At 43.8% G+C, this 25,792-nt stretch overlaps 1 protein-coding gene across 3 annotated transcripts in view; it reads left to right on the top strand.

The window, feature by feature from the left end:
• OSBPL3 (oxysterol binding protein like 3) overlaps positions 1–25,792 on the top strand; it is an 861,863-nt gene that overhangs the window by 660,140 nt on the left and 175,931 nt on the right. For all 3 annotated transcript variants that reach the window (XM_078663459.1, XM_078663461.1, XM_078663460.1), the window contains 2 exons: positions 1,695–1,945; positions 13,414–13,551. In XM_078663459.1, coding sequence (XP_078519585.1) covers positions 1,695–1,945; positions 13,414–13,551 — 389 coding nt within the window. The remainder of the gene's footprint in view (positions 1–1,694; positions 1,946–13,413; positions 13,552–25,792) is intronic.

Here is a 25,792-nt window from a genome sequence, read left to right as displayed (position 1 = left end):
TCTGCTTCCAACCCTCTCTAGAAAAAAGCAAATGAGATCTCTTATAGGAGGTGAGGTAACCGCAGTCACAACCCAGTGAAGTTCAGCTTTGACTTCATTCATTGACTTGATTCACAGTGCAGCAATGTTCATTCCATAGGGTGAATATAGTCACAAGCAAATGCTTGCAAGACATTATTAAAGTTTAGTAAAAAAACATTCATATGGGGTAAGTAAATCCTCCGACGAGATTCCCAAGACCAATAGTAATAGTGGAAAGAGAAGCAAACATCCAAGGCAACATGTAGAATAAAGTTTGACTCCAAAAATTCAAAGGTATCAAGACTTCAGCGACAAGTTTGGGAAGTGATTTGATTCACTTCGCTTTCTCCTTTTATACTGACGATTCAAGATGGCCACTACCACGAAATCTTGTGAGATGCGATTTTCAAGTCTTGAAGTATTGAGTTTTAGTCTCACTGTCTCTGTGTATCATCATTGTCCACAGCAACTGCCATCTTGGATAAAGTATCACTGCAAACAATTTCCTTGTAATGGAAGTCTATTAAGGTACATTGCTGGCAGATTCCATTTCATTTTATTACAGCAGGTGAGGCTACCTCTGTATTCCTCTTTAACCTTATGCGGGATCATGACAAATGAATAGCATAATGCAGAGAGAGTAAAAATATATATTTTACAGTGATATTAGGTGAAAAAGTCCTGCTATGTTAATTTTAACTAATTGGGCCTTGATAACCAACATATATCTGATGTGGGACAATAGCTGAGAACCTTGCATATACTGCTTTTTGTGCAGAGGTCCAACTGCCATCCCTCATCCAGATCACTGGGGCAATGTAGTTTTGCTATGCACCATCCTGTCTGTATGTCAGCTGCAATAATATGATTAATAATGCCCTGCAGCTCTTCTAAAGAGACCGTTTAGAGGGACTGTTGTCCTCAATCCGAATACGTCCTCATTATTTGGTGGCAGTGTACTTCCTAGCCCACTGCTCCCTCCTGAACTACAGAGCCAGCCTTTTGTGCTAGAATCTGTGCCACTCAGCTGAGTACTTAAAGATGCAGAGTTGCCTAATAACCTGACAGCACAATTACATATTTGCTGATGGCTAGTTTGGCACCAACTTAAGACCAAGCATTAGCCATGCTGCACCATACCAAAACTAGAGTATTCCACTGCAATCACCTGACACATTCATACTACTCTGGAGAGTTTGTAGGATAGGACGTAGTATAGCCGAATGTATGCATCTGATGGGAGGCAGCACATGACACAGGAACCACCAACTTAGGGACCAGGCCATTCTGGAATGTGGGTAGGATTTGGGGCTAGTTGATTACAATGAGTGTGTGGGGGGGGTAGAAATATAAAAATGAGGGGATGAAAGATTAATCTAAAGTATTCCAAAAGGGGTTGAACATGGTGGTAATACTTGATCTTTACAACTCCTTTGTAGACTGAATCTCTGCATTTTCATGGGTGACTTTGGTAACCAGTTGAAGATATTATGCAAAAAAAAAAGTTATTTATAGAGGGTCACAGGTCACGCTGTCAGTGCAAGGTGTTCTACTTTATGGCATGAAATGTTATTGTCTCTAAACACAGTGATTGCATTTGGAGCATGACATTCAGTTGCAAGTATACAATGTCATTTATTTCTGTTCCCTCTCCTCCCAATTGCAACTTTTAGATTGTGAAATGGGAAATAATTTGCAGTTTCATGCAAAACGAAGAACAACTCTGCCAGCTCCATGCCCCAACACCAGTAACATCAGCTTGTGGAACATAATGAGGAACAACATAGGGAAAGATCTCTCCAAGGTGTCCATGCCGGTTCAGTTAAATGAACCACTGAACACATTGCAGCGACTCTGTGAGGAGCTAGAGTACAGTGAGCTGCTGGATAAAGCAGCGGAGACCATGGATCCCTTTGAAAGGATGGTAATTCTATATTGGTGTTTATTATTTATGGAAATGTGCGATCAATGTATGTATTGTCAATTCATCCGTTCACATTTTTCTGCTTATTTGAAACTTGTTTGATATTCATCCATGTTCATTGACTTAAAAAAAAAAATTCTTTGGGAAATACTGTTGTAAGGCGTTTCATTTTAGCCTTGGTGAAAATCAATTATGATAAAAGACACATACACATTTTTCGGAATCCTTTCTCAAATACTATTTAATCTCTGGCAATTTTCTAAGCATTTTAAATTTATAGACGTGTCAACTCATTGGTCTTGAGAGTAGATCCACAGCAGAAGCGCACTTAATAGACACTGAGTACATCTCCTCAATTTTCCATTTCATTGATGCAGCTTTTAGCTCTGTGCGTGTGCATCGGAGAGATCAGGGAAATCAGCCCATGTTTTCCTTAAGTGTTGGACCCTAATTGAAACATACATACGAGGCCTGAGTTGAAACCCTTTTCTTTGCTGCCAGTAAGCCACTAATTTATTCATTCGTTTGACTTTTAAGTATTTATATATTACATCTTTTTCCATTAAATATTCAATTAATTTAAGTAATTTAAAAGAAAATTTAACATCTATAAAAAAAAAACACCTAAAAAGTTAATATTTAGATATGTAATAAAATAAGTTATGCATGTAATTAAGTAAAATTATGTATAATTTTACTACATATATATATATATGTTTTAAAAGTCAAAATAATGTATTTTACATTATTTCCCTGTGGGAGTTATATTTTGAGTTTCTGTCTCCATTTTTTTCCTTTGGGGAATGTTGCAGCACCAGTAGATGGCCATGTGTGGTGCTGGGTGTAATCAAGATCTGAACTGGAGTACATTTACTAATGTTTTGAGTTATTTTTGGCTGTAATAACTTTACAAGTGCAGTGTGTGGATAGCAGTGGGCCTACTCTTTTGTGGGTATGTTTCTGTCCCTCCCTAACCCCCTCCAATTCAGTAGTGTTCCCCTTTTTCAGACACTCTCCCAATCCCTCCCACATTTATTAATAAGTAGAACACATACATGTATGAGGGTCTTCCCATAGAAAAGACTGGAGATTCAGAAACTTTCACTTGTAGGGTCTAATTCACAAATGTAAACTTACACTTTTGTGTAAGTTTGTGTTTGTTTTGGAATTCGAAAGATCTGATTTAATGGTAAGATTACGACTGCGGAGGCTCTGCATGCAAAGTGGAGAACTCCGCGCATAAAAAGATTGATATGTCTTATCTGTTTATGTGTGGAGTCCTCCACTCCACTGCATAGTCTCCACAGTCATCATCTTACTATTAAATCCGAGTTTGTGAATTCCAAAACAAATGTAAACTTGCACAAAACTGTAAGTTTACCTTTGTGAATTTCATTTTAGAATCCAATTTAAGTCCCTATGTATTGCTCATCGAGCTTATAAAAAAAAAGGCCCTCAACTGCTTAAAATTATGATGCGTCCTTACAGGCTTTTTAGACCCCTAAGCTCCTCCTTAAGTTTAGTTGAGACCCAGAGGGTGCGGAAAGCAAGCAGCGGTGGTAGGGCTTTTTATGTTCTTGGTGGCAAAATTATGGAACAAACTGCCTATTAGATTAAGACAGAAGATAAAGGCTGCTTTATAAAACTATTGAAAACCTGGCTGTTTGTGTAGTTGGGACTTAATGAGCACTGAATCTACTCTGAGTGCTGGGAAGCTGCTTTTGGGTAGCTGTGTGCTATACAAGCACTAATGAATTGAACTGCTTATAACACAATGAGTAGTAGCATAATTACATCAAAAAAACTAATTAATCTACATTTCTAAAAAAGAGATGCATGCAGCAGTCTGTAAAAAAAAAATCTTTCATACGGCCTTCCGCTTCACCTTTGGACGGCACCCTCGCTGCCGTAATTCAGGAAAGGACTCCTCAGCACGATCCTCAGTGTCTGGATACCCTCACAGGTGATCAGTCGTGCTGTACAAATCATGATTGATTGATGGCAGAATTAATACATGTAAATAGTTACATAGGTAATATTGAACGCCTAGGCTATTAAATGGGACATCTGTTTTTTAAAATCTGCAGAAAGTAGTATCACTGTCAGTGAAACCAGTTTAGAAGAGCGTAATCATTTGATGTGTAGGCAAGTGGTCAAACACTCTTTAATATATACCTCACTCCCTTAGTTTTTCTGGACGAGGAACTGGGTGTGAAGGTGCTGTCATATGCAGATGACACTCAAGTTCTGTCTTCCTGAAACAAATGGCACCCTAATCAAGAGATGCCTCACCACTGTCTTCTATTGGCTAGTCAAAGTGCAGCCCAAATGCAATGAAGATAAGACGGAAATTGTATTTTTTAGGACGTTTCCCCCCTAACTTAGTGTTAACCTTCTGGCCAGATGGCATCTCCCCACCTGGTCACTCAAATGAATTAGTCAAGAATTTAAGGATAATCTTCGACAATAAACTGTCCTTCTGTCCTCAGGTCAAAAAGCTAGTGGGTCTTTGCTTTGGGATCCTGAGGTCATTAAAGAAGTTTTTACCTCTACTCTCTTTCTCAGCCAAGAAAACTATTATACAGGCTTTGATTATGTCCAGACTGGACTACGGAAATGCCCTGTACTGGGGCATACCAGAATTTCTTCTAGACTAATTACAATCTGATCCAGAATACTGCAGCTCGTCTTCTGTTGAATATTCCAAAAAGACAACACATTAGTGGCCATTTGCAGGGTCTTCATTGGCAGCCCATTCGGAAGAGGATTACGTTGGAGGCTCTGACACTGGCTCATGATGCTTTGTACCAAACTGGCCCGATAATCTCTCTCCCAATTTCAGTTTCTAGAACCCTACCAGGCCACTACGCTCTTACAGTAAACGGCAAGCGGTAGTACCCATGAACTTGCATCAAAGGTCTGTAGGCAGATCAGTAGCTTTTCTGAACAACTCAACTTAGAACCAGCTCCCGTTGGAGCACATTTCAATTGACACTCACTGCTGTTTAAGAAAAAACTGTAAACGTTGCTATTTGTGAAGTGCTAATCAGAAATACTTCTGATCGGCAGCCACACCGAGCTGTGGAACGACAGCTGGTGGCCTAAAGCACTGGGCACTCCACCTATCCCGGCGCAAACTGCGAAAAACCTTGGAATAACCATGGATACTGCACTATCCATGAAGACGCATGTAGCTGCCATCTGTGGCAAAGGCTTTGGAATCCTAAAAATGCTCAAAAGAGTCTTCCCATGGATTCCACTGGAGTGCAGAAAGATCCTGGTCCAGTCACTCTTGATGAGTAGGCTGGACTATGGCAACTCTCTGTTCGTAGGCATGGCCGAGTACCTTTTTACCAAGCTCCAAATGGTGCAGAACGCTGCAGCCAAAGCCATATGTATGAAAAGGAAGTACGACTCGGCCAAGAGCTGCCTGCGCCACCTCCACTGGCTGCCTATGAGGCAAAGAGCATCCTTTAAAATGATGTGCATCACTCATAGAGCACTTCACAAAACTGGCCCCCTCATCCTCAGAAATAGGATTCAGCTTTACGCGCCCACTCGGAACCTCCGTTCCCAATCTCTGGCTCGCGCAAAAACTTGCAGGGTAAAGAGAGCCAGGATGGGCGAACGCGCTTTCTCTCACCTTGCAGCTGCCAAATGGAACGAACTACCCACAGCCCTCCGACTCACTGAAGACCATCTAACATTTAGGAAGCAGCTAAAATCTTTCCTCTTTCCCCTTCCCGAATAAATCTCCTCCGGACTGTCATCCACGCCACTTTCACATTAGCAAACACAGCGCCGTGATATCCTATCTAGGATGATTGTTAGCGCTTTATAAGAACCTAAAATAAATAAAATAAATAATCTTCACCTGTTCGGCCTTCTCATGCTCTGTGCCAGGATACTCCTGGGAGTAGCTGTTACGCACTATAAGTCACATATATCATATCATATCATGTATGTCGAGCAAAACATGGTACTCTTCTCTCACATTCAGAACCATCATTTTACATCTTTCTCCGTTGAGGAAGTCATGGTTGCAGCTATGTAAAATATATCCTGGTTTATGTGTGTACCAGCATACACTGACGCATACATTTATTTACTCCCTTTTCCTTTCATTAATCTATCTACTCACTCTTCCACCCATCCATCCATATCTTTAAGCACTGATTCATCATGCACTCATCCATTTGTGCACTGACTCACCTATTCATACACAGTGCACTCATTCATTCACCTAAGCAGTCACTCACCATATATCCTTCTATGTATGCACTCACTCATCCATGCATTCAGTCACTCACTTGTTTATTAATCTATCCATACACTAAGGCATCAAACCATTGAATTGCACATTCACCCACTCACCCAGCCGCACAATCTCGCACATCTCAGCAATCGATAATGAAGCATGTTTACTTAATAAACAAGCATTTGGCAATGCCATTAGTTCTGGCCCTGCCAGGCTGGTGCAATGGGCAATTTATTTTTTATTTTTTTATTGCAAGAATGTGCAGGGCACATACCTGGACCCCATCTTTACAGCCAGCGACAAGCTCAAATTCAGCCACCTAAGCAAATTGGAAAATCCCTGGAGAAAAATCTTACATGCTTTCACACAGTCATTTCAAAGAATCTCCTCAGTAGCCTCACCATACAACTAATTAACACCACTGCACTAGATGCGCAGATCCAGATTCCAAATATACTCTCAGACTGAAATGTAATGCTTACTCAGTTTTATTAATATAAATTTTCTTTTTTTCAGAAATAATTAAAATCTTGGAAATATCCTGAAAATGTGCGCACAATCAATATATAAAAACATTTTTCACAATTTATACATTCCAATATCTTTAGACCAAATAATACAATACAGAGCAAACAAGCAAACAAGCAAATTGCAGGAGATTGTTGCTCCTCTGGGGCTGATTCCGTATATTTCTAGCCCCACGCATATTAAAGGCCATACCATTGACCAGATCTTCTCGACAAAGATCTTGGAGGTTTCTGTGCCACATCCTGTGCTTTGGACTGACCACTTCCTAATTGATTTCTGTATTCTTTTTTCCGCTTCGGCTGGTTTCAGAGTGCAGAAAGAGGGGAAGCGGTCGGGGCGGTATTTCCATCTTGTCACCATGGAAATGCTGTCCGAGGCCTTGTGCTGTCATCCTTGTCTGCTATTGGGCAATCTGGAGGACAAGTTAGATTCTGTCCAGAAGTGGCTGGTAGCTAGATTTGATGAGCTGACCCCGAGGAAACCAGATAAATCAGTGGCCAGATTTCTCTCGGCCCCGTGGTTTACTCCTTCTATGGGGAAAAAATGCGCCAGGATTGCAAGATAAGATAGCAGAAAGAAGGTGGCGGCGTAAGTACGACCCGGATGACAAATCCAAATATCGGGAGGTAATTAAGAGCTACCGTAAGCTCATTCTTGAGGGTAAAAAAGTCTTCCTGGAGCGCAGAATTGACGAGGCGGAAAATAGGAGTAAAGAGCTCTTTAGGATTGTAAAGGAGTTTACTTCCCCTCTTGTAAGCACTCCCCTCCATTCTCATTCTGAGGCCTGGATCAGCCAGCTGGGGGACTTTGTTATTAACAAGATTAAGTCCATTCAAGACTCCTTCCCTGATGCCGAACGCAGTTCTTCTGCTAGCCATCCGGCCAGTCTCTGCTAGTTACCTGAGGATAGGAGTATTGTCCTTGCGGACTTTCCTTCCCTATCAGTAACTTCTTCCCTCAACCTTCTTTCCCGGCTCCAATCTGGCTCGCCGCTGGATCCGTGTCCAGCGAAATGTCTAGGCAAGATTGCGCCTGCACTGAACAGTCTGCTTAATCCGCTGCTTAATCTTTCCTTGACTACGGGCGAAGTCCAGCCGGCCTGGAAGCATGCGCTGATCTTGCCGCTACTCAAAAAGCCCACTCTGGATCCTTTTGTCCATGCCAACTACAGGCCAATCTCCCTTCTCCCTGCTCTGGCTAAGGTGATCGAGAAACATGTACAGCTCTCTATTTCCAACTTCATAGAGAGCAATAACATCTTACATGACTCCCAATCGGGCTTCCGTGCTAATTATAGCACGGAGACAGCTTTGCTCGAGATCACCGATGCCATCAGGGAGACGCTCGATCTGGGGGGGAAGGCAATTCTGGTTATGCTGGACCTGTCGGCGGCGTTTGACACCGTCCCGCACGCCGGTCTCCTTTCTAGACTCTGGGAGATCGGTTTTCGCGGGACGGTGTGGAACTGGTTTAAATCCTTTCTGACCGGCCGTCGACAAGTGGTCTGGGCACCTCCGTTCTCCGCGGAAATGCCGCTGCTCGAAGTGGGGGTCCCTCAGGGGTCTATCCTGAGCCCCACCCTTTTTAATATCTATATGGCCCCTCTGGCGGCGGTTGCGGAGTCCTTCGGTGCCCGGATCATATCCTATGCTGATGACACCCAGCTCCTTTTTTCATTTAAAAAGGGAGAGGCTTTTGATGGCGGCCTGATCCGGGAGTGCTTGGGAGCAGTTTTCGACTGGTTCAGTCGGCATAGTCTTAAATGCAACTCCGACAAGTCGGAGCTGCTTTTTTTTGGGTGTCAGCCGGATTCCAACTGGAGGACCTGGTGGCCCCAGGACATGTCTCCGCCTGAAGTGACCTCTGTGAAGGCAAAAAATCTTGGGGTGCAATGTGACGACAGCCTTTCGTTTGGACTCCAGATCATTGGTCTATCGGGGAAATGTTTCGGCGTTTTGAAAATGCTCTGGAAATTTCTTCCCTTGCTGTCTCTTCAGCATAAAAAAATCATTGTGCAGTCTCTGATTGGCTCGCGTTTAGACTATGCGAATGCCCTGTATATCGGGCTGCCTAAATATCTGCTGGCCCGGTTGCAGATTGTGCAGAATTCGGCTGCAAGAGCCATTTTTGGTCTCCCTCGCAGGGCCAAAGCCTCTGAACTTTTAAGGAGACTGCACTCGCTGCCCATTGCCAAAAGAATCACCTTTAAGGTGCTCACCCTGGCATTTAAGGCCCTCCACTCTATTGGCCCAAAGTATTTGGAGAAGCGCCTGGCTTTTTATGTCCCGAGGAGGTCGCTTCGGTCGGCCTTGCTGGCCAAAGCCGTCGTCCCCTCAATTAAACTTGCCCGGATCGGAGGGCGTTCCTTCCGATATCTGGTCCCGCGCTGCAGGAATGAGCTTCCTGTTTCTTTAAGAAAGTTAAACAGTCTCCTTGCTTTTAGAAAGGAGCTGAAAACTTGGCTCTTCTCAGTATGATTTGTTGGTAGGACCGCCGTGAGCTGCTGTGTTGTGTTTTCTTTTTCCGCATATCTCTTTGCCAAAGCGCCGGGACACCCCTTGGGGTAGCCGTGCGCTATAAAAGAGCCCTAAACATAACATAACAATAAAAAACGTACTAGAACCCTGTTGGACTTGGGCCTTAGGGCAGGTTCACCCCTAATCTTTTTGCTTTTATTTGTGACCCTGTGTAGGGACTTTTGGGTCTTGGCGCACTTTTTCCATGTGTCCCAGAATAAAGTGCGTGCGTGTAGTATGGCTGGCCTGCCCTCCCATAGGAATGCATGGGGAATGTGAGTGTCCATGTTAGTTCCTGATGTGTGGGGAGTGCAGGCTCGAGTTTAGTATGTATGAACTCGTGAGAGTGAATGCTGCAAGATGGTGTATGCGGCATGTATGTGTCTAGAAGGGAAGTGCTACTTCTGGACATTGATGTATGTGTGCAGTGAGGATACTGGAGGGTGATTGGCTGGAGCTGGCTGGCATGCCAGGCTCCAGGAAGTCTGGATGGGTTTGCCCGGTGGTGAGTGTGAGATCAGCATGAGTGATGTGTGGGAGGAGTATACCTGTGTCCTGGATGGGCTGGGGTTTTCCCCACACAATGCTGGCTCCGCCCCCCTGTGGTTTGTCTAACGACCCAAGCCTCCCCAGTGAATGAAAGGGGTGGTTGGGCCATCAAAGGTACTCCCAAGCCAGCTGCAACTGGTTTCCCCCCACCCTGCACCCTGAAGACAAAGGAATTTATAGTATAAAAATGGGGCTGTGTCCCCACAGAAATTGTTCTACTTGTGGATCCTTGCCAGAGGGGGCTGTTGCTGCTGCTGGGGCCAGGAGGACCGCCACTTGGCTTGTCTCCCTGCCTGGAGACCCAGTGTGCTGGCTCTGGCCCTGCCTTGCCCCCCTGCCTGCCTCCAGACCCTGCTGGAGCCTTTGCTTTGCTCTTATCGCTTGGGAGCGCTTATTTGCCCACTAGCGCTGTGGAGCGCTTTTCCTTTTACTCCTAGCGCTGAAGAGCGCTTTATTTTACCCCTAAGCGCTGGGTGCGCTGTATTTTGATTCTAGCGCTTTGGAGCGCTTTGTCTGCCTAGCGAGTGCCCACCTCGCTTTATCTTTAATCTGGAAGCCGGTGCCCACCCGGCATTGCCCCGTCTGTGGATATTTAAATCATCACGAGGGAGCCCACTCCTCGGATGCTGAGAGCCCGCCTGCCTGCCTGGTACGAGCCGCCGCGCTGCCCGCGGCGACCCGGAAGTATCTGGCCGACCGGCCAATCACAGCGCGGCCCCTCGAGGCCAACCGGAAGTCCCGCCCCGCAGCCGAGCAGCGCGAAAGGAAGCAGCCGGCCGTGTCCCCGAGGCTCCCCGAGTGGAGAGAGGAGCCCCGGGAGAAAGAGAAGAGCAGCGCGAGAGGAGCCGGCAGTGTCTGCCCCCGCAGCACCAGCGAAGTACCGGTGAGTGCGGGGACAGGGTCCTTCGTCTTGATTGAGAGCGGCCCCGGTTGGCAGCGGGCCGCTCCCACGAGTCCCCCCTGGTTGTGAGTGAGCCCCGAGAGGCTTGAAGGGCGCCTAGTGGTTTCGAGCCCAGAGAGGCTCGTGGGACATTGGCCATTGCTCCCGAGTCCCCCGTGAGGGACTCCAACAGCCTGCATTGGTAATTAGGAGCCCCGAGGCACCTGGGGGCAATCTATTTGTTTAGAGCCACGAGAGGCTCCCGCCCTAAGTATATTCACGAGCCCCGAGGCTCGAGGGGGCATTTTATTGATCTTTGAGCCCCGAGAGGCTCTGGGGCCATCTTAATTGATTGAGAGCGCTGAAGCTCTTAAATCCCAGCCCACATTTGTTTTGCGAGCCAGAGAGGCTCAGGGGCTCATCTGTTCTTCGAGCCCATGTGGCTCCAACGTTGCCCAGCCCTATTTACAACTGTCCAGCACTTAGTGGACAGTTGCTACGTTTAGGCTTTGTGTTCTGTGCGGCCTGCGCAGACCCCCTGACATTGAGACTCAGGGCATTTCAGCCCCTTTCGAGGCCAGTTGGCCTGAGGGACAGTTCTAGTGTTGTGCTTCATGCACCCTGCGCAATTTGTGATTTACTTGTGAATTTGATTCCTGCGCAAATGTTCTACCTGCACCTCTGAATGTGTTTTAATGTTTCATGTGCCATTGTTTGTTTTTACCTTTGCTACAAGTGACCTGCTTAGGTAATTCTTTATGTTTTTATCCCCTTTGCTAAAAGTGACCTGCTTAGAGGATTGTTTGTGTCATTACCTTTGCTAAAAGTGACCTGCTTGGGTAATGCCTTGTGCTTTTATTTCCCTTTGCTAAAAGTGACCTGCTTAGAGGAATGTTGATGTTTTATTGCCTTTGCTAAATGTTACTTGCCTAGGTGATTATTTTAGGTTTCCTTCCCTTTGCTAAATGTGACTTGCTTAGGTGATAGGTTTTCCGTCCATAGGTCCTGATGATAAGGTCCTAGTTCCCTGCGTGATTTCCCTACAGTGTTTAGGGTGGCGTAGGAGGTATTTACCCTTTACCAGTAGTTACTGGTTGTGTGCTACATGTAACTATTTTGTGTGCTACATTCATTATGTTTATGTGCTAAAGTGTTATACCTACAAGTATTATTTCTAAAAGTGCATACCCCTGACAGTGGTCCAGGTGGCCCTGTCTTGTACATAATCCCTTGTAAATCTTGCCCGTGCCTGTTGGCACATTGTAAAGTGTGTGTGTTATCTAATGTGTTTTTATTATTATAATACAAAGGCTATTTTTGATATAACCTTGTGTGGAGTTTCCTTTGTGGTGGGCCTTTGGTTGTTGTCGCTGGGGTGCGCGCGCAAACGCTTTACACATCGCCTCTGAGATTAGCCTTGCTGCTCGCGCCACGTTACCTAGAGGGTGAGCGGGGGTTATCTTGGTGTGTGACTCCCTTGCCCTGACCTTGGAAATGGTGATCCCTGACTGACCTTGGCGCAAGCCTTGGCCAGCCAGGGGTCCCGTTTCTAACAAACTCCGTTTAAAAAGCAGTCATGATTATCTGTTTAAACATCTATTTGATCCAATTGCCATACATGATCTGTATGGACCTTTTAGTAAAAAGATTTCTTTTTATCTAAATGTCCCTAGGCTATTTTGGATTCTTTAAAATGCGAAGGCTTCGCATTTTAAAGAATCCAAAAGAGCCTAGGGACATTTAGATAATGTCCTACATCAACCACCACCTGGCTTTCCACCAACTAGCCAGACCATTCCAACCTGCCTCCCTCGCTCATGTTCTCCACATTTGACAGAGATGCAGTGGAGGCCGCTCTTTCTCCTACCTCCTAGTTCTTGAATGACCACTCACTCCACCTACGACCATCCCCTTACTCGCCAACTTCAGGAAAGAACTCAAAACCTGGCTCTTTGGCTGAGGCTCACCGCTCCCCAGCGCCTGGATACCCCCCCGGGTAATAAGCTGTGCTTAACAAATACTGATCATGTGATATAGTAATATCATTCAATCAATCATACACTCTATACCTCGAAAAAGGAGACAGGAAATAAATCACCATCTAACTTAGCACCCAAAGTGCAGGAGGTAATTCATATTTGCTTTTTAAAGTTAATATAAAAAACAATAAAATAAAAACAAGCACACAGGTTCATCACTGAAGACAAGTGAACTATTTTAGGCGGATGAGAACAAAGTCCATGGTTTTTGTGCAGTCACTTAAAGTGAAGGGAGCCAGTGGGTAATGTAGTCAGACCCATTGTCCCGTGTTGTATGCCGTGTGGGCAGAAGCAAAATGTGAATGACAATTTAACTGACCAATGGATGAGCCAGCTGACCAAAAGCCCTCTATGTTTGTATATTATGTATCGTTTTTTGGGGAGATAAACAATATTCTGGCGAGAAAGATAATAAAGTTATCTCAAAGTTCAAACCTAAAAAATTTGTTACTGTATGTTTTGTATTGTTTTTAAATATTCACAGACTGCCTTCTGAGTTTGATGCTGGCTTATTGTACTTTATTTCTCAGCATACATATAAATTAGCGCACTTGTGTAATGCCGCTTGAAAGGTACAGCCTAAATAACGTCACTGTTTTTGCATTGTTAAGGGTTTTGTATTTTGTGATACCATATTATTTCACAATAACCAAGGAAATCATTCAGTGACGAGCTCACTCCCATTCGTTTCTTTTTAGGTCTACGTTGCGACGTTTGCGGTGTCTGCCTACGCCTCCAGCTTCTACAGAGCGGGAAGCAAGCCTTTTAATCCCATGCTAGGAGAGACCTATGAATTCACCAAAGAAGAAAAAGGCTTTAGATTTATTGCAGAACAGGTATGGTTCTCCCTGGCACTTTGACTTTATTTATTAATTTATTTATTTATTTAATGAGTTTTATATAGCGCTGGCTAGACCCGAAGGTACCAGAGCGCTTTACATGAGGTTCCACAAAGTTACGAGATGGGGTCATGAAACAGCTGAGATAGGTTGTTGTTGAAACTAGGCGCTGACACGAGGCTCAAGCAAAAGAGGTGTATTGTTGCTCTTCCGGCATCCAGTATTTCATGTGCCTAATGAAGTCACTGCTCTATAGCTCTTTTTCACGATTTGCCTTGTGTCAGAAACACTTCCAGGACCAATACAGCTGCTGCATGGCGTTGTTTCAGTTTTAAATTGTCATACCAGTTGATCATTCATAGAGCAGAAGAGAGGATATGGATTTTTAACTATTTGAAAAACACAGTAGGCCTCCCAAGGCGATACTCATAAAAGGGCTCTATATAATAGAATAAAACCATATTAGGGAAAAATGGAGTGTGGGGTTGGAAGGTGTGGTTAGGTCATCGATGCAGTGCGGACCTGTTTCGACGGAGTCTTGTTTTGCATCGATGGCATCATGCCACATGATATGCTGTATGTGGTAACAGAAGCAAGCGGGTGATATGGGTTGAGACCATGTAGCCGGAGCTGTACTAGACTGCACACTGGTCCGTTGTTTTTTAGGCATTTACATATATTACATTTGCATATATTTACTTAACATTACACATGTTTATATTTTGAGTGACAGAGAGATAAAGAGAATCTCAACTGTTGGTCAAGGTTGTAAAAGGCATTTGCATTGCTTGGGCAAATTTTTTGAATCTCATTTCTACACTGTACGTGTTGTATATCAGAGGAACGTTCCATCATTAGTAATGGACGGAAGTGGCCTTAACACCTCCCATGCTCATGACGGAGCCGCTCTGCATGGGTAGTACACAGGGATTGTAGCAGTGCATGTGTTAGTGCCTGGATCATTGCATGACTACATGGGTAGTGACTGGATGATTACTGCGATTACTGCGAGAAGAGTGTATGGTGAATTTATAAGTGCTTGGGTTTTGGCGCAGTGATTGGATAAGGACATAGGACTTGCTGGATGATTAGGGGACTGCATAGGTAGTACCAGGGAGATTACTGGACTGCATAGGTAGTCCTCAATGGATTGCAGCAGTACATTGGTAGTGACTGGATGATTAGAGTGCTGCAAGGAGAGTGCATGGTGAATTTATAAGTGCTTGGGTTTTGATGGAGTAATTAGATAAGTACACACATGTCCATAAGGCCCACCCCCTCAATTCACCAGTGTGCAAACACGCCCCTTGGCGGGTTTTAAGTTGGGGGATTAATTCCCCTTGAATCCTGAGGGTCTCTGGGGGCCAACTAGCCCACCAGGTACCTCCAGTTAGCGTCACACCGCCGGTGTGTGAGTAGTGTGCGACCCCACCCCCATTTGTAACTTTAAAGCTCCCTTGAGCAGCGGGCTGACGAGTCTGGGATCCCGCACCTACGCGCCTGAGTGGTACTATACCTGGCAGATATTGGCAGCCATCGGCAACCCCAGTACACGGCCTATCCCTGCTGATGAGGGGTAATACCCCGAAACACGTGTCCAGGGATGGCGAAGACAGCGAAGATAGTAGAAGATCGAAAGATGATGCATCGCAAACACTTTACTACATTGACCAGAGTCCTTAGGGGCGACACCGCCGGTGTGTGAGTAGTGTGCGACCCCACCCCCATTTGCATACTGTACATGCCAGTAAATTAAGCCCTTTCTTCTGCTGCTTCAGCTTTAATTTTCCACTTCTTTTCACACTGCGCCTTTTCAGCCGCGCTCTCAGAAGCCCACTTTGTGAGAGCGATGATCACCGTGTGATGTACACGGCTGCGGCCCCACGGCCACGCGAGAAATGAGGTGTGACGTGTGTAAAAGGCGCATTGTCTTTCTGTGGGTTTCTCTCAAAAACTTGGGTTAGCTGAGAAGCCTGTGTCCACTGCCCATTAAAAGCCAACAGATCCCTTTAGCAGCAAAACGTGTCTTAAGTGAAGAACGTTCACAATCCATCATTAGAGTGTTCTGCTGCACAAATGATAACTTTTTCTTTAATTAATAGGAAGGGTCGTTGTGTAAGCAGAGTTCACGCAGCCTCGGAGCCTCTCAAGTAGAACTTTGCCTCCTAGCTCTCTAAGTTGGTAATGTAGCTCAGTGGGGTTTTACTGCAAAAGTTATCACAGCCACATGTTTTTCCAACTATGGGATCAAATATATTAAGTACACAGTGGTGGCCAGCGGTAAAATATGAGATCCGGGTGCCTGGAAGGTCAACATGTGTAAGTGCTCGTCTCTGAAGTAACTATTTAAAATGGTGTTTATGTTTACCCTTTCAGTTCAAGTTCAGATTAAGCTATTGGCATTGTAAATGACAATGCCATTTATTTATTTATTTTCAAAACCAACACATAAATAAAAATATTGTCATTTACAATGCCAATAGCTCAAACTTTTCAAAAGGCGAAACCATTGCATTGTAAATGCTTGTTATGTGTATGTTTGTGTGTGTGTACATCTTTTTTTGTGTGTTACAAAGTGTTTCACTGCTACCCAAATGTACTGTCTTTTGTTGCTGGTGTGAAGCCTCTCGGAAAATACTCCTGTTTCCATATGCTGTACAAAAGTAGGCAGCACTCCGGGTTGTGATAATCACAACCCAAAGCGTTGCCTATGTTTATGCTGTATATTTACGCTAAACTAAATTCTTGTTTACTTGTGAGGTTAAGTACCACAATATAAATATATTGAAATCTAACCTGCGAAGTACTTACCTGCGATGTAACAACCCTCTAAATACTGACATCTTTACCATTGCTTCTGGCTTACAGATTAGTACTTTGCATACAGGTTTTAAAGTTCATTAGCCGTGGACTAAATAAACATGCTCAGTTTTGATCAGAAACATTACTCTGGTGTGAATGTGTTATGTTCTCATGTGGGCATTCTGTATTTGAATTCAGAAATGTATGTAATTTTATTTTGCTAAACTATCATTTAATAGGCACTTTTTAGTGTAACCCCTTTCACTGAAAAAGTTATATTAGTCTATAACATACATTTTAATGAACATTTCAATTACTATTAGATTGTAAACATTTTCATTGAAAAAGTATACATTTACAATTAAACAAACCACTACTTTTGTTTTTAATTTTTTATAATACTCTTTTAGGAATGCCTTAAAACTGTACAGCTACCCCAGTCCTCTCCTTAATCCTTGATAATAGCCAGGATCATTTCATTACTTCACACTTTTGGTTTCTAGCCCCTAATTAAAACCCAAGGCTGCCCACCCCTAGTTTCTTAACCTTACTGAAATATTAGCTTTAACCTTCTTCATACTACTAGAGCTGGCTCTTACATGACTACAATTCCAGCCTTAATCCTTTCCTTATCATAATTCACCCCTAACCCTGGCCATAGTCATAACATTGATATTGACGCAAAAGCTTAACCTTAATGTGACCATAGCAGAAATTCTTCCTTTACCCTTATCATGGCTCTAAAGGTAATGTTATATCTACCCTTACCCTAATATATAAACCTCCACAACAGGCCATATTATTCATCATGTCCCCTGAAACCCCTTAATATTAATACCCATCTCAGTCAGTTACTATAAAAAGATAAGTGTTGATGAATTCAGGGTCACCAACTATTCAGTCCGTACCAACCTCATCAATTCTTCTGTCCCCAAAGCCTTGCTGAATGATGTATTTCATGATATTACAACCACTTTGGACATCCCTGCCCAGCTGAAACTCTGGAAATTAGAGGCAGACAAAAATCCCTCAACAGGTGCTATAATGGGGAATGCTAAGAAGATTTGAGAAATGAGCAGAGTTATCCAGGTCCACTATAGTATTCATTAGTTCAGCATTTTTTACTACAATCTACAAGTCCCCTGATCTTTTGTGAGCATTCTAGGTTATGGTGTAATGAAAATGAAAAACAAGCGCTGTCCTAACTGATTTCTGTAGAATGCTATTCACATACCTGTCCCATGTTGGGAAATAAGGAGTCCTGTTTTCTCAATAGAGTGGCAGGGTCTACAATCCTCAACATGTGGTCATCATTTTTTTACAATTGCCTCCATACTGATGGAAACAGTGAACATATTTAAAAGACTCTGTTGCCTTATTGATTACAAAAATGCAAACCCCAAAGAGAGGAGGATGTACAGTGAAAACGTCAATGAGGTTGTAGGTCTGTAATTTAAAAGGATAGATCATCATCAGACCACTCCTTGTTCTGAATGCAAGCCCACAAATGGCCATTCTCTGGGTCTTTTAATTTCCTAGAAGAGCTATGATGTCCACAGTGTCCCTATTACTCTACTATATTCTCCTAAATGGCCAATAGTAACAAGCATTTACAATGCAACGGTCTCGCCTTTGCAATAGTTAGAGCTATTGGCATTGTAAATGACAACATTTTTATTTATGTGTTGGTTTTGAAAACCGAAAAATGAATGGCATTGTCATTTACAATGCCAATAGCTTAATCTCTTGCAAATGCGAGAACTATTACATTTGCAATGCAATAGGTCGCGTATTTACGCGAGTTTGAGCTATTTACATTGCAAATAACAATGCGTTTTATTTATGTTTAAAAAAATAAAACATCATTAAAATGTCTCTCACACTGCTGTCTCTCACACTGCTCTCTCTTTCACACAGTAGCAGAGAGTAGTAGTAGTGAATGAGTAGTAAAAAGTTAGTAAAGTGTACTAGAGAGTAGTAGACAGTGAGTAATCAAGAGTATTAGAGTGAGTAGTAATGAGTGAGTAGTATAGAGTGAGTAGTAAAGAGTTGTAGTAGTTAGTAGTAGAGAGTGAGTAGTATAGTGATTTGTGAGTAGTGAGTAGTAGAGAATGAGTAGTAGAGTAATAGAGTAGTAGAGAGTAGAGTAGTAGAGCGAGTAGTATAGTTAGTAGAGTTGTAGAGAGTGAGTAGTAGATAGTAGAGAGTGATTAGTAGAGTGAGTGGAGTAGAGAGTAGTAGAAAGTGAGTAGCAGAGAGTAAGTAGTAGAGAGTGCGTAGTAGAGGAGTAGAGAGTGTGTAGTAGAGTGAGTACTAGAGAGTAATAGAGTGATTAATAGAGTGAATAGTAGTGAGTAGTAGAGAGCAGTAGAGCATGAGTAGTAGAGTGAGTAGGGAGTATTAGAGAGTTGCAGAGTAAGTAGTAGAGTATTAGTGAGAGTATTAGAGAGTGAGTAGTGAAGAGTGAGTTCTCGGCCATCGGTCACCTTTAGCTAGCCCCTCCCTCTCCCGTCCCGAACCGACTCCCTCCCAGACCCTGATAGGAAACAGACAGCCAGCAAGTGAGGTGAGAGAGAAAGTGTATGGGTGCGAATGTGAGTGCGTGCAAGAATGAATGTGCGATAGAGAGACTGGATGAATAAGCGCACTCGTCTGTGCATAGGTGTCCATGTGAGAGACCACAGTGTGCGAGACTGAGTGGGAAAGACGGTGGTGGTGGTGGTGCTAGCTACAGTGCAAAAGATTAAGTAGGGGCCTAGTTACACTGTGAATATTTTAGCAACTGGGGGGGGGGAGAATATCGCCCATAATTCAAGGGTTTCTTGAAGAATCGGGATTAAAGACTAAAGAAAGTATATTTAAACAAGTGTTTCTGTCCAGTCTTAATCTGATTTCGTCAATAAATCCTCACTGCCAAAACCAGTAGCCACATTCATTGTGAATTAGAAAACTCGGTAAGCCGAGTGACACTGGCCGCAACCTTTGACTGGCACTTCTGGCCACAGGCACTGAGGCGAGTGTGAAACCGTGCTCGTGTTAACACACTCTCTGCCCTGCGCCTAGTAATTTTTTCTCCCGGACTTCATTCAAGTAATTCATTCATTGGCATTCCTCAGACCGACAATAACCTCCTAGATGTTTTTTGTTGCGGGGGGGGGAGGTGGGAGGGGAGGGGGGGGTTTGCCTGTAGGGGTATTGGCGACATGTCCCAGAATAGCAAGAATTTTCTCACCATCAGAATTCGGGGCATGCTTGAAAAAATGTCCCCTTGGAACAACCAGTGCAGGATTTTGGCCAGAAATATATGCTGTCCTTCAGATAGTGTTATTTGCATTTTACCATTGCTTACAACTTAAATTGCAAACAAGGTTTGATTGCTCCCTGTAAAAAAGGGGGTAGAGCGATAACACATGTTGTGTGCATTTCAATGTAATTCGTATAAAAATGAAAAGCACAAAACTAAATTTGTGCTTCTCATTTTTTTTTATCGTATTTACCGCAACAGAAAAACGTAGCGCACCCACATACATTTTAAAATCAATTATTGACTAACAGTATCACAAGGCTCAATGCGGGGCATACTACATTGTTTGGTGCTAGTTGGTGCAGCAAATATCAATATATTTTTCCCCAAAATGTGATGCACTCTATTCATCAACACCGGGAGGATGAACAGTTGAGTGAACATTTGTGACTTATTAACCGCACTCAGAAGCTACAGCAGGTGAATACGCCACTGAGCTAGTATCTTGAAGGCAATTTAATCGGTTCACAGCACTTTTACACTGTTTATAACATACACATTGTATTCAAAAGTTCATAATGAACACAACACAAATATACATCGTAACCTATTTAATACACCATTTCTAGCATTCAGCTGCTGTTTGAATATTTTTCAAAAGTCAGTAAATTCTCTGAGCTAAGAGGTGGTTTGGTCCGACGTGGGCGCTATATAAGTGACGTCAGTGACAGCGAGTAAAGACAGCTAGCCACACCCGCTTTTATAAAACAATCGCGGGGTTCCATAAATAACACACACCTTATCCAGCACCGTTTGATTTTCTGGTAAATGGCTGCGTCTTTATTGCTGGGGATCTGTGGGGTGGAGGGGGAGGAGGAGCAAATCTATTTTCGAGCGCCTTACTGCAGAAGGTGATGGGCGCGAATTGCCCCCCACCTGCAGCGTGAGAGCATCCCATGAAACTCATACCCACACAAATAAACGAAAAATAAAAGGCCTCCTGACATTAACTGCACATTGTTTGTTCGACACTTTAATTGTGAGAGGAGGATAAAAGCGATTGTTTAAAAAAAAAAAAGATAGTCCAGAATTGTAGGGAAACAAGACGAAAAGGTCAAAGGAGGAAACTAAAAAAAATTGCCTTTTGTGAACGATAAAACGAGACAAGTTGCTTTTGCCAGTACCGCTAAAAATAAACATACGTAGACGATATTCGAGTTTTGTTGCTAAGAACGTTTGATGTTCAATTGTTTTAAGAGTCTTAGGAGAGGTGTTTTGCCTACTTTTACGCCCTCTCCACAATTTCCTGGTAACCAATTTCTCTGCATGTTTTAGTCAGTTCGTGTGATCTTTTTATGGAAATAAAGTTGTGAATGACTACATAACTGCTTTTAAGAGCTTTGAGGTACAGGTTTAGTAAATGACTCGCATATAACTTCAGACGCTGCCAGGGGCGCACACCTTCACACCTCTCCGACTATCAAGCGTTAATTAAATTTCAGCGCACTGGCCCTCCTTTTATCAACCTCAGACGGATGAAAGGCTGAGTATAAGACTTTGAATGGCAACATACTATCCATACTTTCAACACAAATCCGAGCAGAACTTAACAGCCGGCGCTTAACCTCCTGAGCTATTTTAACCAGTCCACGTCCCGGTCAGTACTAGAATAGCAATTTTTTCATTTGTTTCATGTGTGAACTGTATTCCCGAAACGATGTTATCTTTAAGAATGATCAAAGGTTTCGATTTCAACAAAGTTTTTGCAAAGCGCACAGTTTTCTCTCTGATGCCCCTTTTAACGTTGCTACAGTAAATTGGAACAAGCGCGTGGCAGAAGGGGGAAGGCACGCGCGGCGGCAGGGGGGAGGAGGGGAGGTGCGCAAGGGCCGAAAGGCAGAAATGTAAAAACAAGCGCCCGACAAGTGCCTGACTTCCTGCTGGCATAAAAGGTTCCTTATCTTCTTTATGTGGCCATCTGGACCCATAAAGAAGATAAGAAACCTTTTATGCCAGCAGTATGTCAAGTAAGCCAGTCTGAAAAGGACAGAGCTTACAGAGAAAGAAGACCGTCGCTAGGACCTCTTCTCCAATGGCTGGCCACCGTTTAGGACGCCAGCCAATGGAAAAGAGGGGCGGGGCTTAACCTCGCTAGTGAAAGTTCCTCTATCTCATTAAGTCTCGCCAGCTCGACAGCGCATGTGCGCCGTCTTTCGCAGGCCGAGACCTAAAAATGGTGTAGTTGTCAGTTTATTAGTTTACCTATTCCGCAAAATCTATAAAAAAGGGACTTGGCCATGACCCTCTGTGTCTCAACAGTTGATGCCCTTTAGGGCAAAAAAAAGAAGCCTGCTGTAATCATCAGGAGTCACTTTTCGAAAAATACACTAAGAAGGATACTCAGATTCACAGGCATAGCAAATGTGGTCCCCTGTCCACACAATGAAAAGAACAGTGAACAAACCATGGAGAGTCTTGAGAAGTAGACAAAGTAACCTTGCTGACATAGCAGACACCTCTAGGACTTTTTACTCCACACCCACCAAAGTTCTTTGAACAAACTGACCAAACTATTCTGTGGGGTTTACCCATTGTCATAGGACCTCACCCTTGTGCTTGTGGTCAGATTAAAATATTTAATTTTGAAGGCTGGCCTTTCCAGTGTATGTTATAGAATGTCCTTCTCAGGCATCTAACACAGAACTCTATTTTAGAGATCAAACCAAGATCAAAACCAGCAGAACCCATCCTATGGAGCATCTTCGAAGATCCCGCAGCAATGGCAGAAAGGAACATGAACCGAACTAGACACCCAAATAGAGCCAGGACAATTTGTTTAGCTAAGACTTAACTTGATTCCCCTGGGAGCAAAGTAACCCTGGGTGTAGGACTACGCTACGCGCGCGGAGCGTGCGTAGTTTGCGCTACTACGCACTACGCGAATTGCATGTAACACAGTGCAAAAACGGGTAGCGTGGTGGGCATTTTTTGCTTGCTCGTGGTTCTCAACATCAAGTTGGTGACCGTGAGCGTGGAAAATAAACCTCCCGGCGAGATTCTCAACGCAGGGAGGTCAGGTTTCTCATTGCGAGTGGTTGTGTATGCTCTCGACCGCTCGCAATGAGAAACTATTAGTCCACGTTGAGAAAGCTGCTGCTCGAATACAAATCTACTCGAGCGGCAGAAAACAGCCGCTTGCACTGTGCAAGATGCCATTTGCAATGATTGCACAGTGCGGACAAGCATCCGGCACTGTGCAATCAGTGCGAACCACATTTTCCCTACCGCAGTTCACGTAGCTACGCGTAGCTTGAGTAGTGTGAAGTGCACTTTGCGTAGCTAAGTGTAGTGCTACAACGCAAACTATGCCCAGGGTTAGAGCAAAGTCCATTTAGGTCCTTTTATTTGTCAGAGATAGGGAGAAATAGGTGCAAGGCTGATGCTCTATTGAAGTGTTGGCAAGGCTGATACGAATTTCACAATGTGTTCACTGTGGATGACTTCATTCCTCACTTACACACCACACCTCACCTATTAACCACACTTGGCTAATATTGCCTTGGTAAGTTGTTCATTGGTGTTATGCCCTATCTTGGTCTTAGTTGTAGCTATTATCACTTAACCGTTTGAATTGTTGTGGGTGTGGGGTTGAAGGCACACCAGTAAACAGAGACTACTTCACTCTGGGATCCTCTTAGTTTATCTGGGTAAAGGGCAGATGACTGCTTTGTCCTTCAGAGATATGACACAAGGGTTAGAGGGCATACAACACTGAAAATTGTGACGTAAAATGTCGGAGAGTTCAATAACCCTTATAAATGACTTTGCATACTGAAGGAGCTTAGCTTGCCTGAAGCTGATGTCTGCTTGTCTGCTACCTACAGGAGACTCACTGCTCTGAGCAGACAGGGGCAGACTTTGGTACTTCCCTCTCTGATATCCTGCAACAGCTTCATCAAAAAAGAGTAGCAATACTCCTCAGCCCCTGAGGCCCTTTCACTGAGTGACACTATAAAGCTGGTAAGCATGGTAGATGGTTGGTGATCAGCGGCCATTGGAAGGGGTAGCCCAGTTAGTTTTGCAGCTATATGTATTCTCCCAATTCTCCAAATCATTGGTGACTTTGCCATGGGCCCCCTGAAAGTAGGGGGAGACTTTAATGTAGTCTTGAATGCTGTCCAAGATAGATCCCAATGATTTAATGGCAGGACCCCAGAATTGTCTGTGGAGACACGTGCTTAGCTAAATGATTTGGCCTGATAGTTGCATTGCACCCTCAACATCCTTTAACAAGAGACTGCTCACACTATTCCGTAGCACCCTGCACGTATGCCAGAATGGAATTAATTTTGCTGGATAAGAGACTAAAGCACTAACTGGAAAATGCTGATTAGTTCGCCCAGACACACTCTGATGATGGTCCTGTTGAAATTATACAACAATGGCAGAGGAAGGCTGAGAGTCCCTAGCGGGGCCTTGGCATCCTAAAAAATGCCCATTAAAAGCTCCAGTAGACATAGCTGAAGTCCAAGAGAAACTCACGTATCATGACTCTGTGGAACTGAAGCAGATAGGGGTTTAGGATGCACTAAAGGGGTTTGTTAGAGGGACCATCATCTAGGAGGCAGCCATACTTAAACACATTTAACTAAAGCTACCTTAGCTGTGGAACTGAAAGAGTTTGAAAATCAACACAAAAGTTTCCATCCCAGAAGATCTGAACAAACGCAACTGCCATAGGGTACTAGCGCAGTACCTTATAGCTACATAAAGCAAACTATATACTTACTAGACTGGGGACCTGTTTCCATGAAGGTGAGTATATACTGGGCACATTGTTAGCCAAATGTTAAGAGCATACCAGGACTTAAATGCAGATAAAGGAGTCTCTCGGGGATGGCTGAGGCTAATTTTACACACCTTGTCAAGCCCGAAAAGGATCCAAAGTGCCTATCCTATCGCCCCATTTCATTGCTTTACATGGATATTAAGATTTGTGCTAAATTTGTTATGAGTTGACGAGAGAATTCAATTCCACATATGATCCATCTGGGCCAAGCATCACTCAATAGCAAGCAACAACACCAAGGTGGTCATAGATATTGTTAGTAGGAAAGGGAGAGAAGTGATCCTCCTGTCTCTTGATGCTGAGAAAGGGACTGGGAATGTTGCTTGATGTGGTAAAGCGATTTGGTTTGGGCACTAGATTCCTTGGTTGTAGCTGCCCTATAAGGCAACCCACAAGCATTGGTAAATGTCGATGGCCAGTCTTCAGCCCACTTACACATAGGTGTGAGCACCTGACATTGATGCCCCCTTCTCTTCGATTTCATCCTCAAGCCTCTTCTACAGAAAATTAGAGGTCACCCACTATAAGGGGCATTAACGTCTGCCAAGATATATTTCAGCTGACTACCTTCACAGAGGACATCCTCGCCTTAACTGAAACCTTGCAGTCACTCCGGGCCCTCACTCCACTACTTGAGGAATATCAGCTTGTATCAGGCCTCTAAATCAGCATGACCCTATCCAAACACCTGGTGCTAGTTGGAGGTGGTACCCTTGAACCTCAAAAACACAACACCATTTCCCTAGACTCTAGATGGCATTAAGTATTTTGGCATTTATCACCTGATTTCTCGATTCTTCCAGAATCTGTGCTTTAGTTATGCCACTGACACTCATTTTTGGGGGTCCCACACTTCTTTTTCCTCATTAGACCTTTCCTGAGAGCAAAAGAGGAAAAAAATAGCATAAGAGAAAAAAGGAGAAAGAGAGAGAAGGAAAACCCATTACCAGGGGCGAGAACAGGGACCAGCAAGTGTGAGATAAAGGGACAGGGAGTGTCTGGTAGTTGATTATAGGCCTGACATGGACTCCAGCGTTGGTATTCATTCCACCAGTGTCAGCCTTGAGCTTCTCAGCAGAGATTTGGGCACTTGCCCTCATTTGCTTACAAATTAAGCATTGGCCAGGATCAACTTGAATAGCTGCTCCGAGAAACCAGTTTGACCATGGCTGTTTGGAAAAACTACACTCTTCAGTGGGCGTAATAGCTGCAGTGAGATCACTTTACTACTGTAGATATGTCGTTCTGACACTCCCTCTGAGGAAGGAAGATGTTGTCCAACCTATATCTGGGATGGTGAAGAGTCTGAGACTCTCTGCAAAGGCTTGCATGTAGTACTTGCA

This window comes from Lissotriton helveticus, chromosome 10, assembly GCF_964261635.1.
Source record: "Lissotriton helveticus chromosome 10, aLisHel1.1, whole genome shotgun sequence".
Taxonomy (NCBI): Eukaryota; Metazoa; Chordata; class Amphibia; order Caudata; family Salamandridae; genus Lissotriton; species Lissotriton helveticus.
This window is presented reverse-complemented; position numbering and strand designations above follow the sequence as displayed.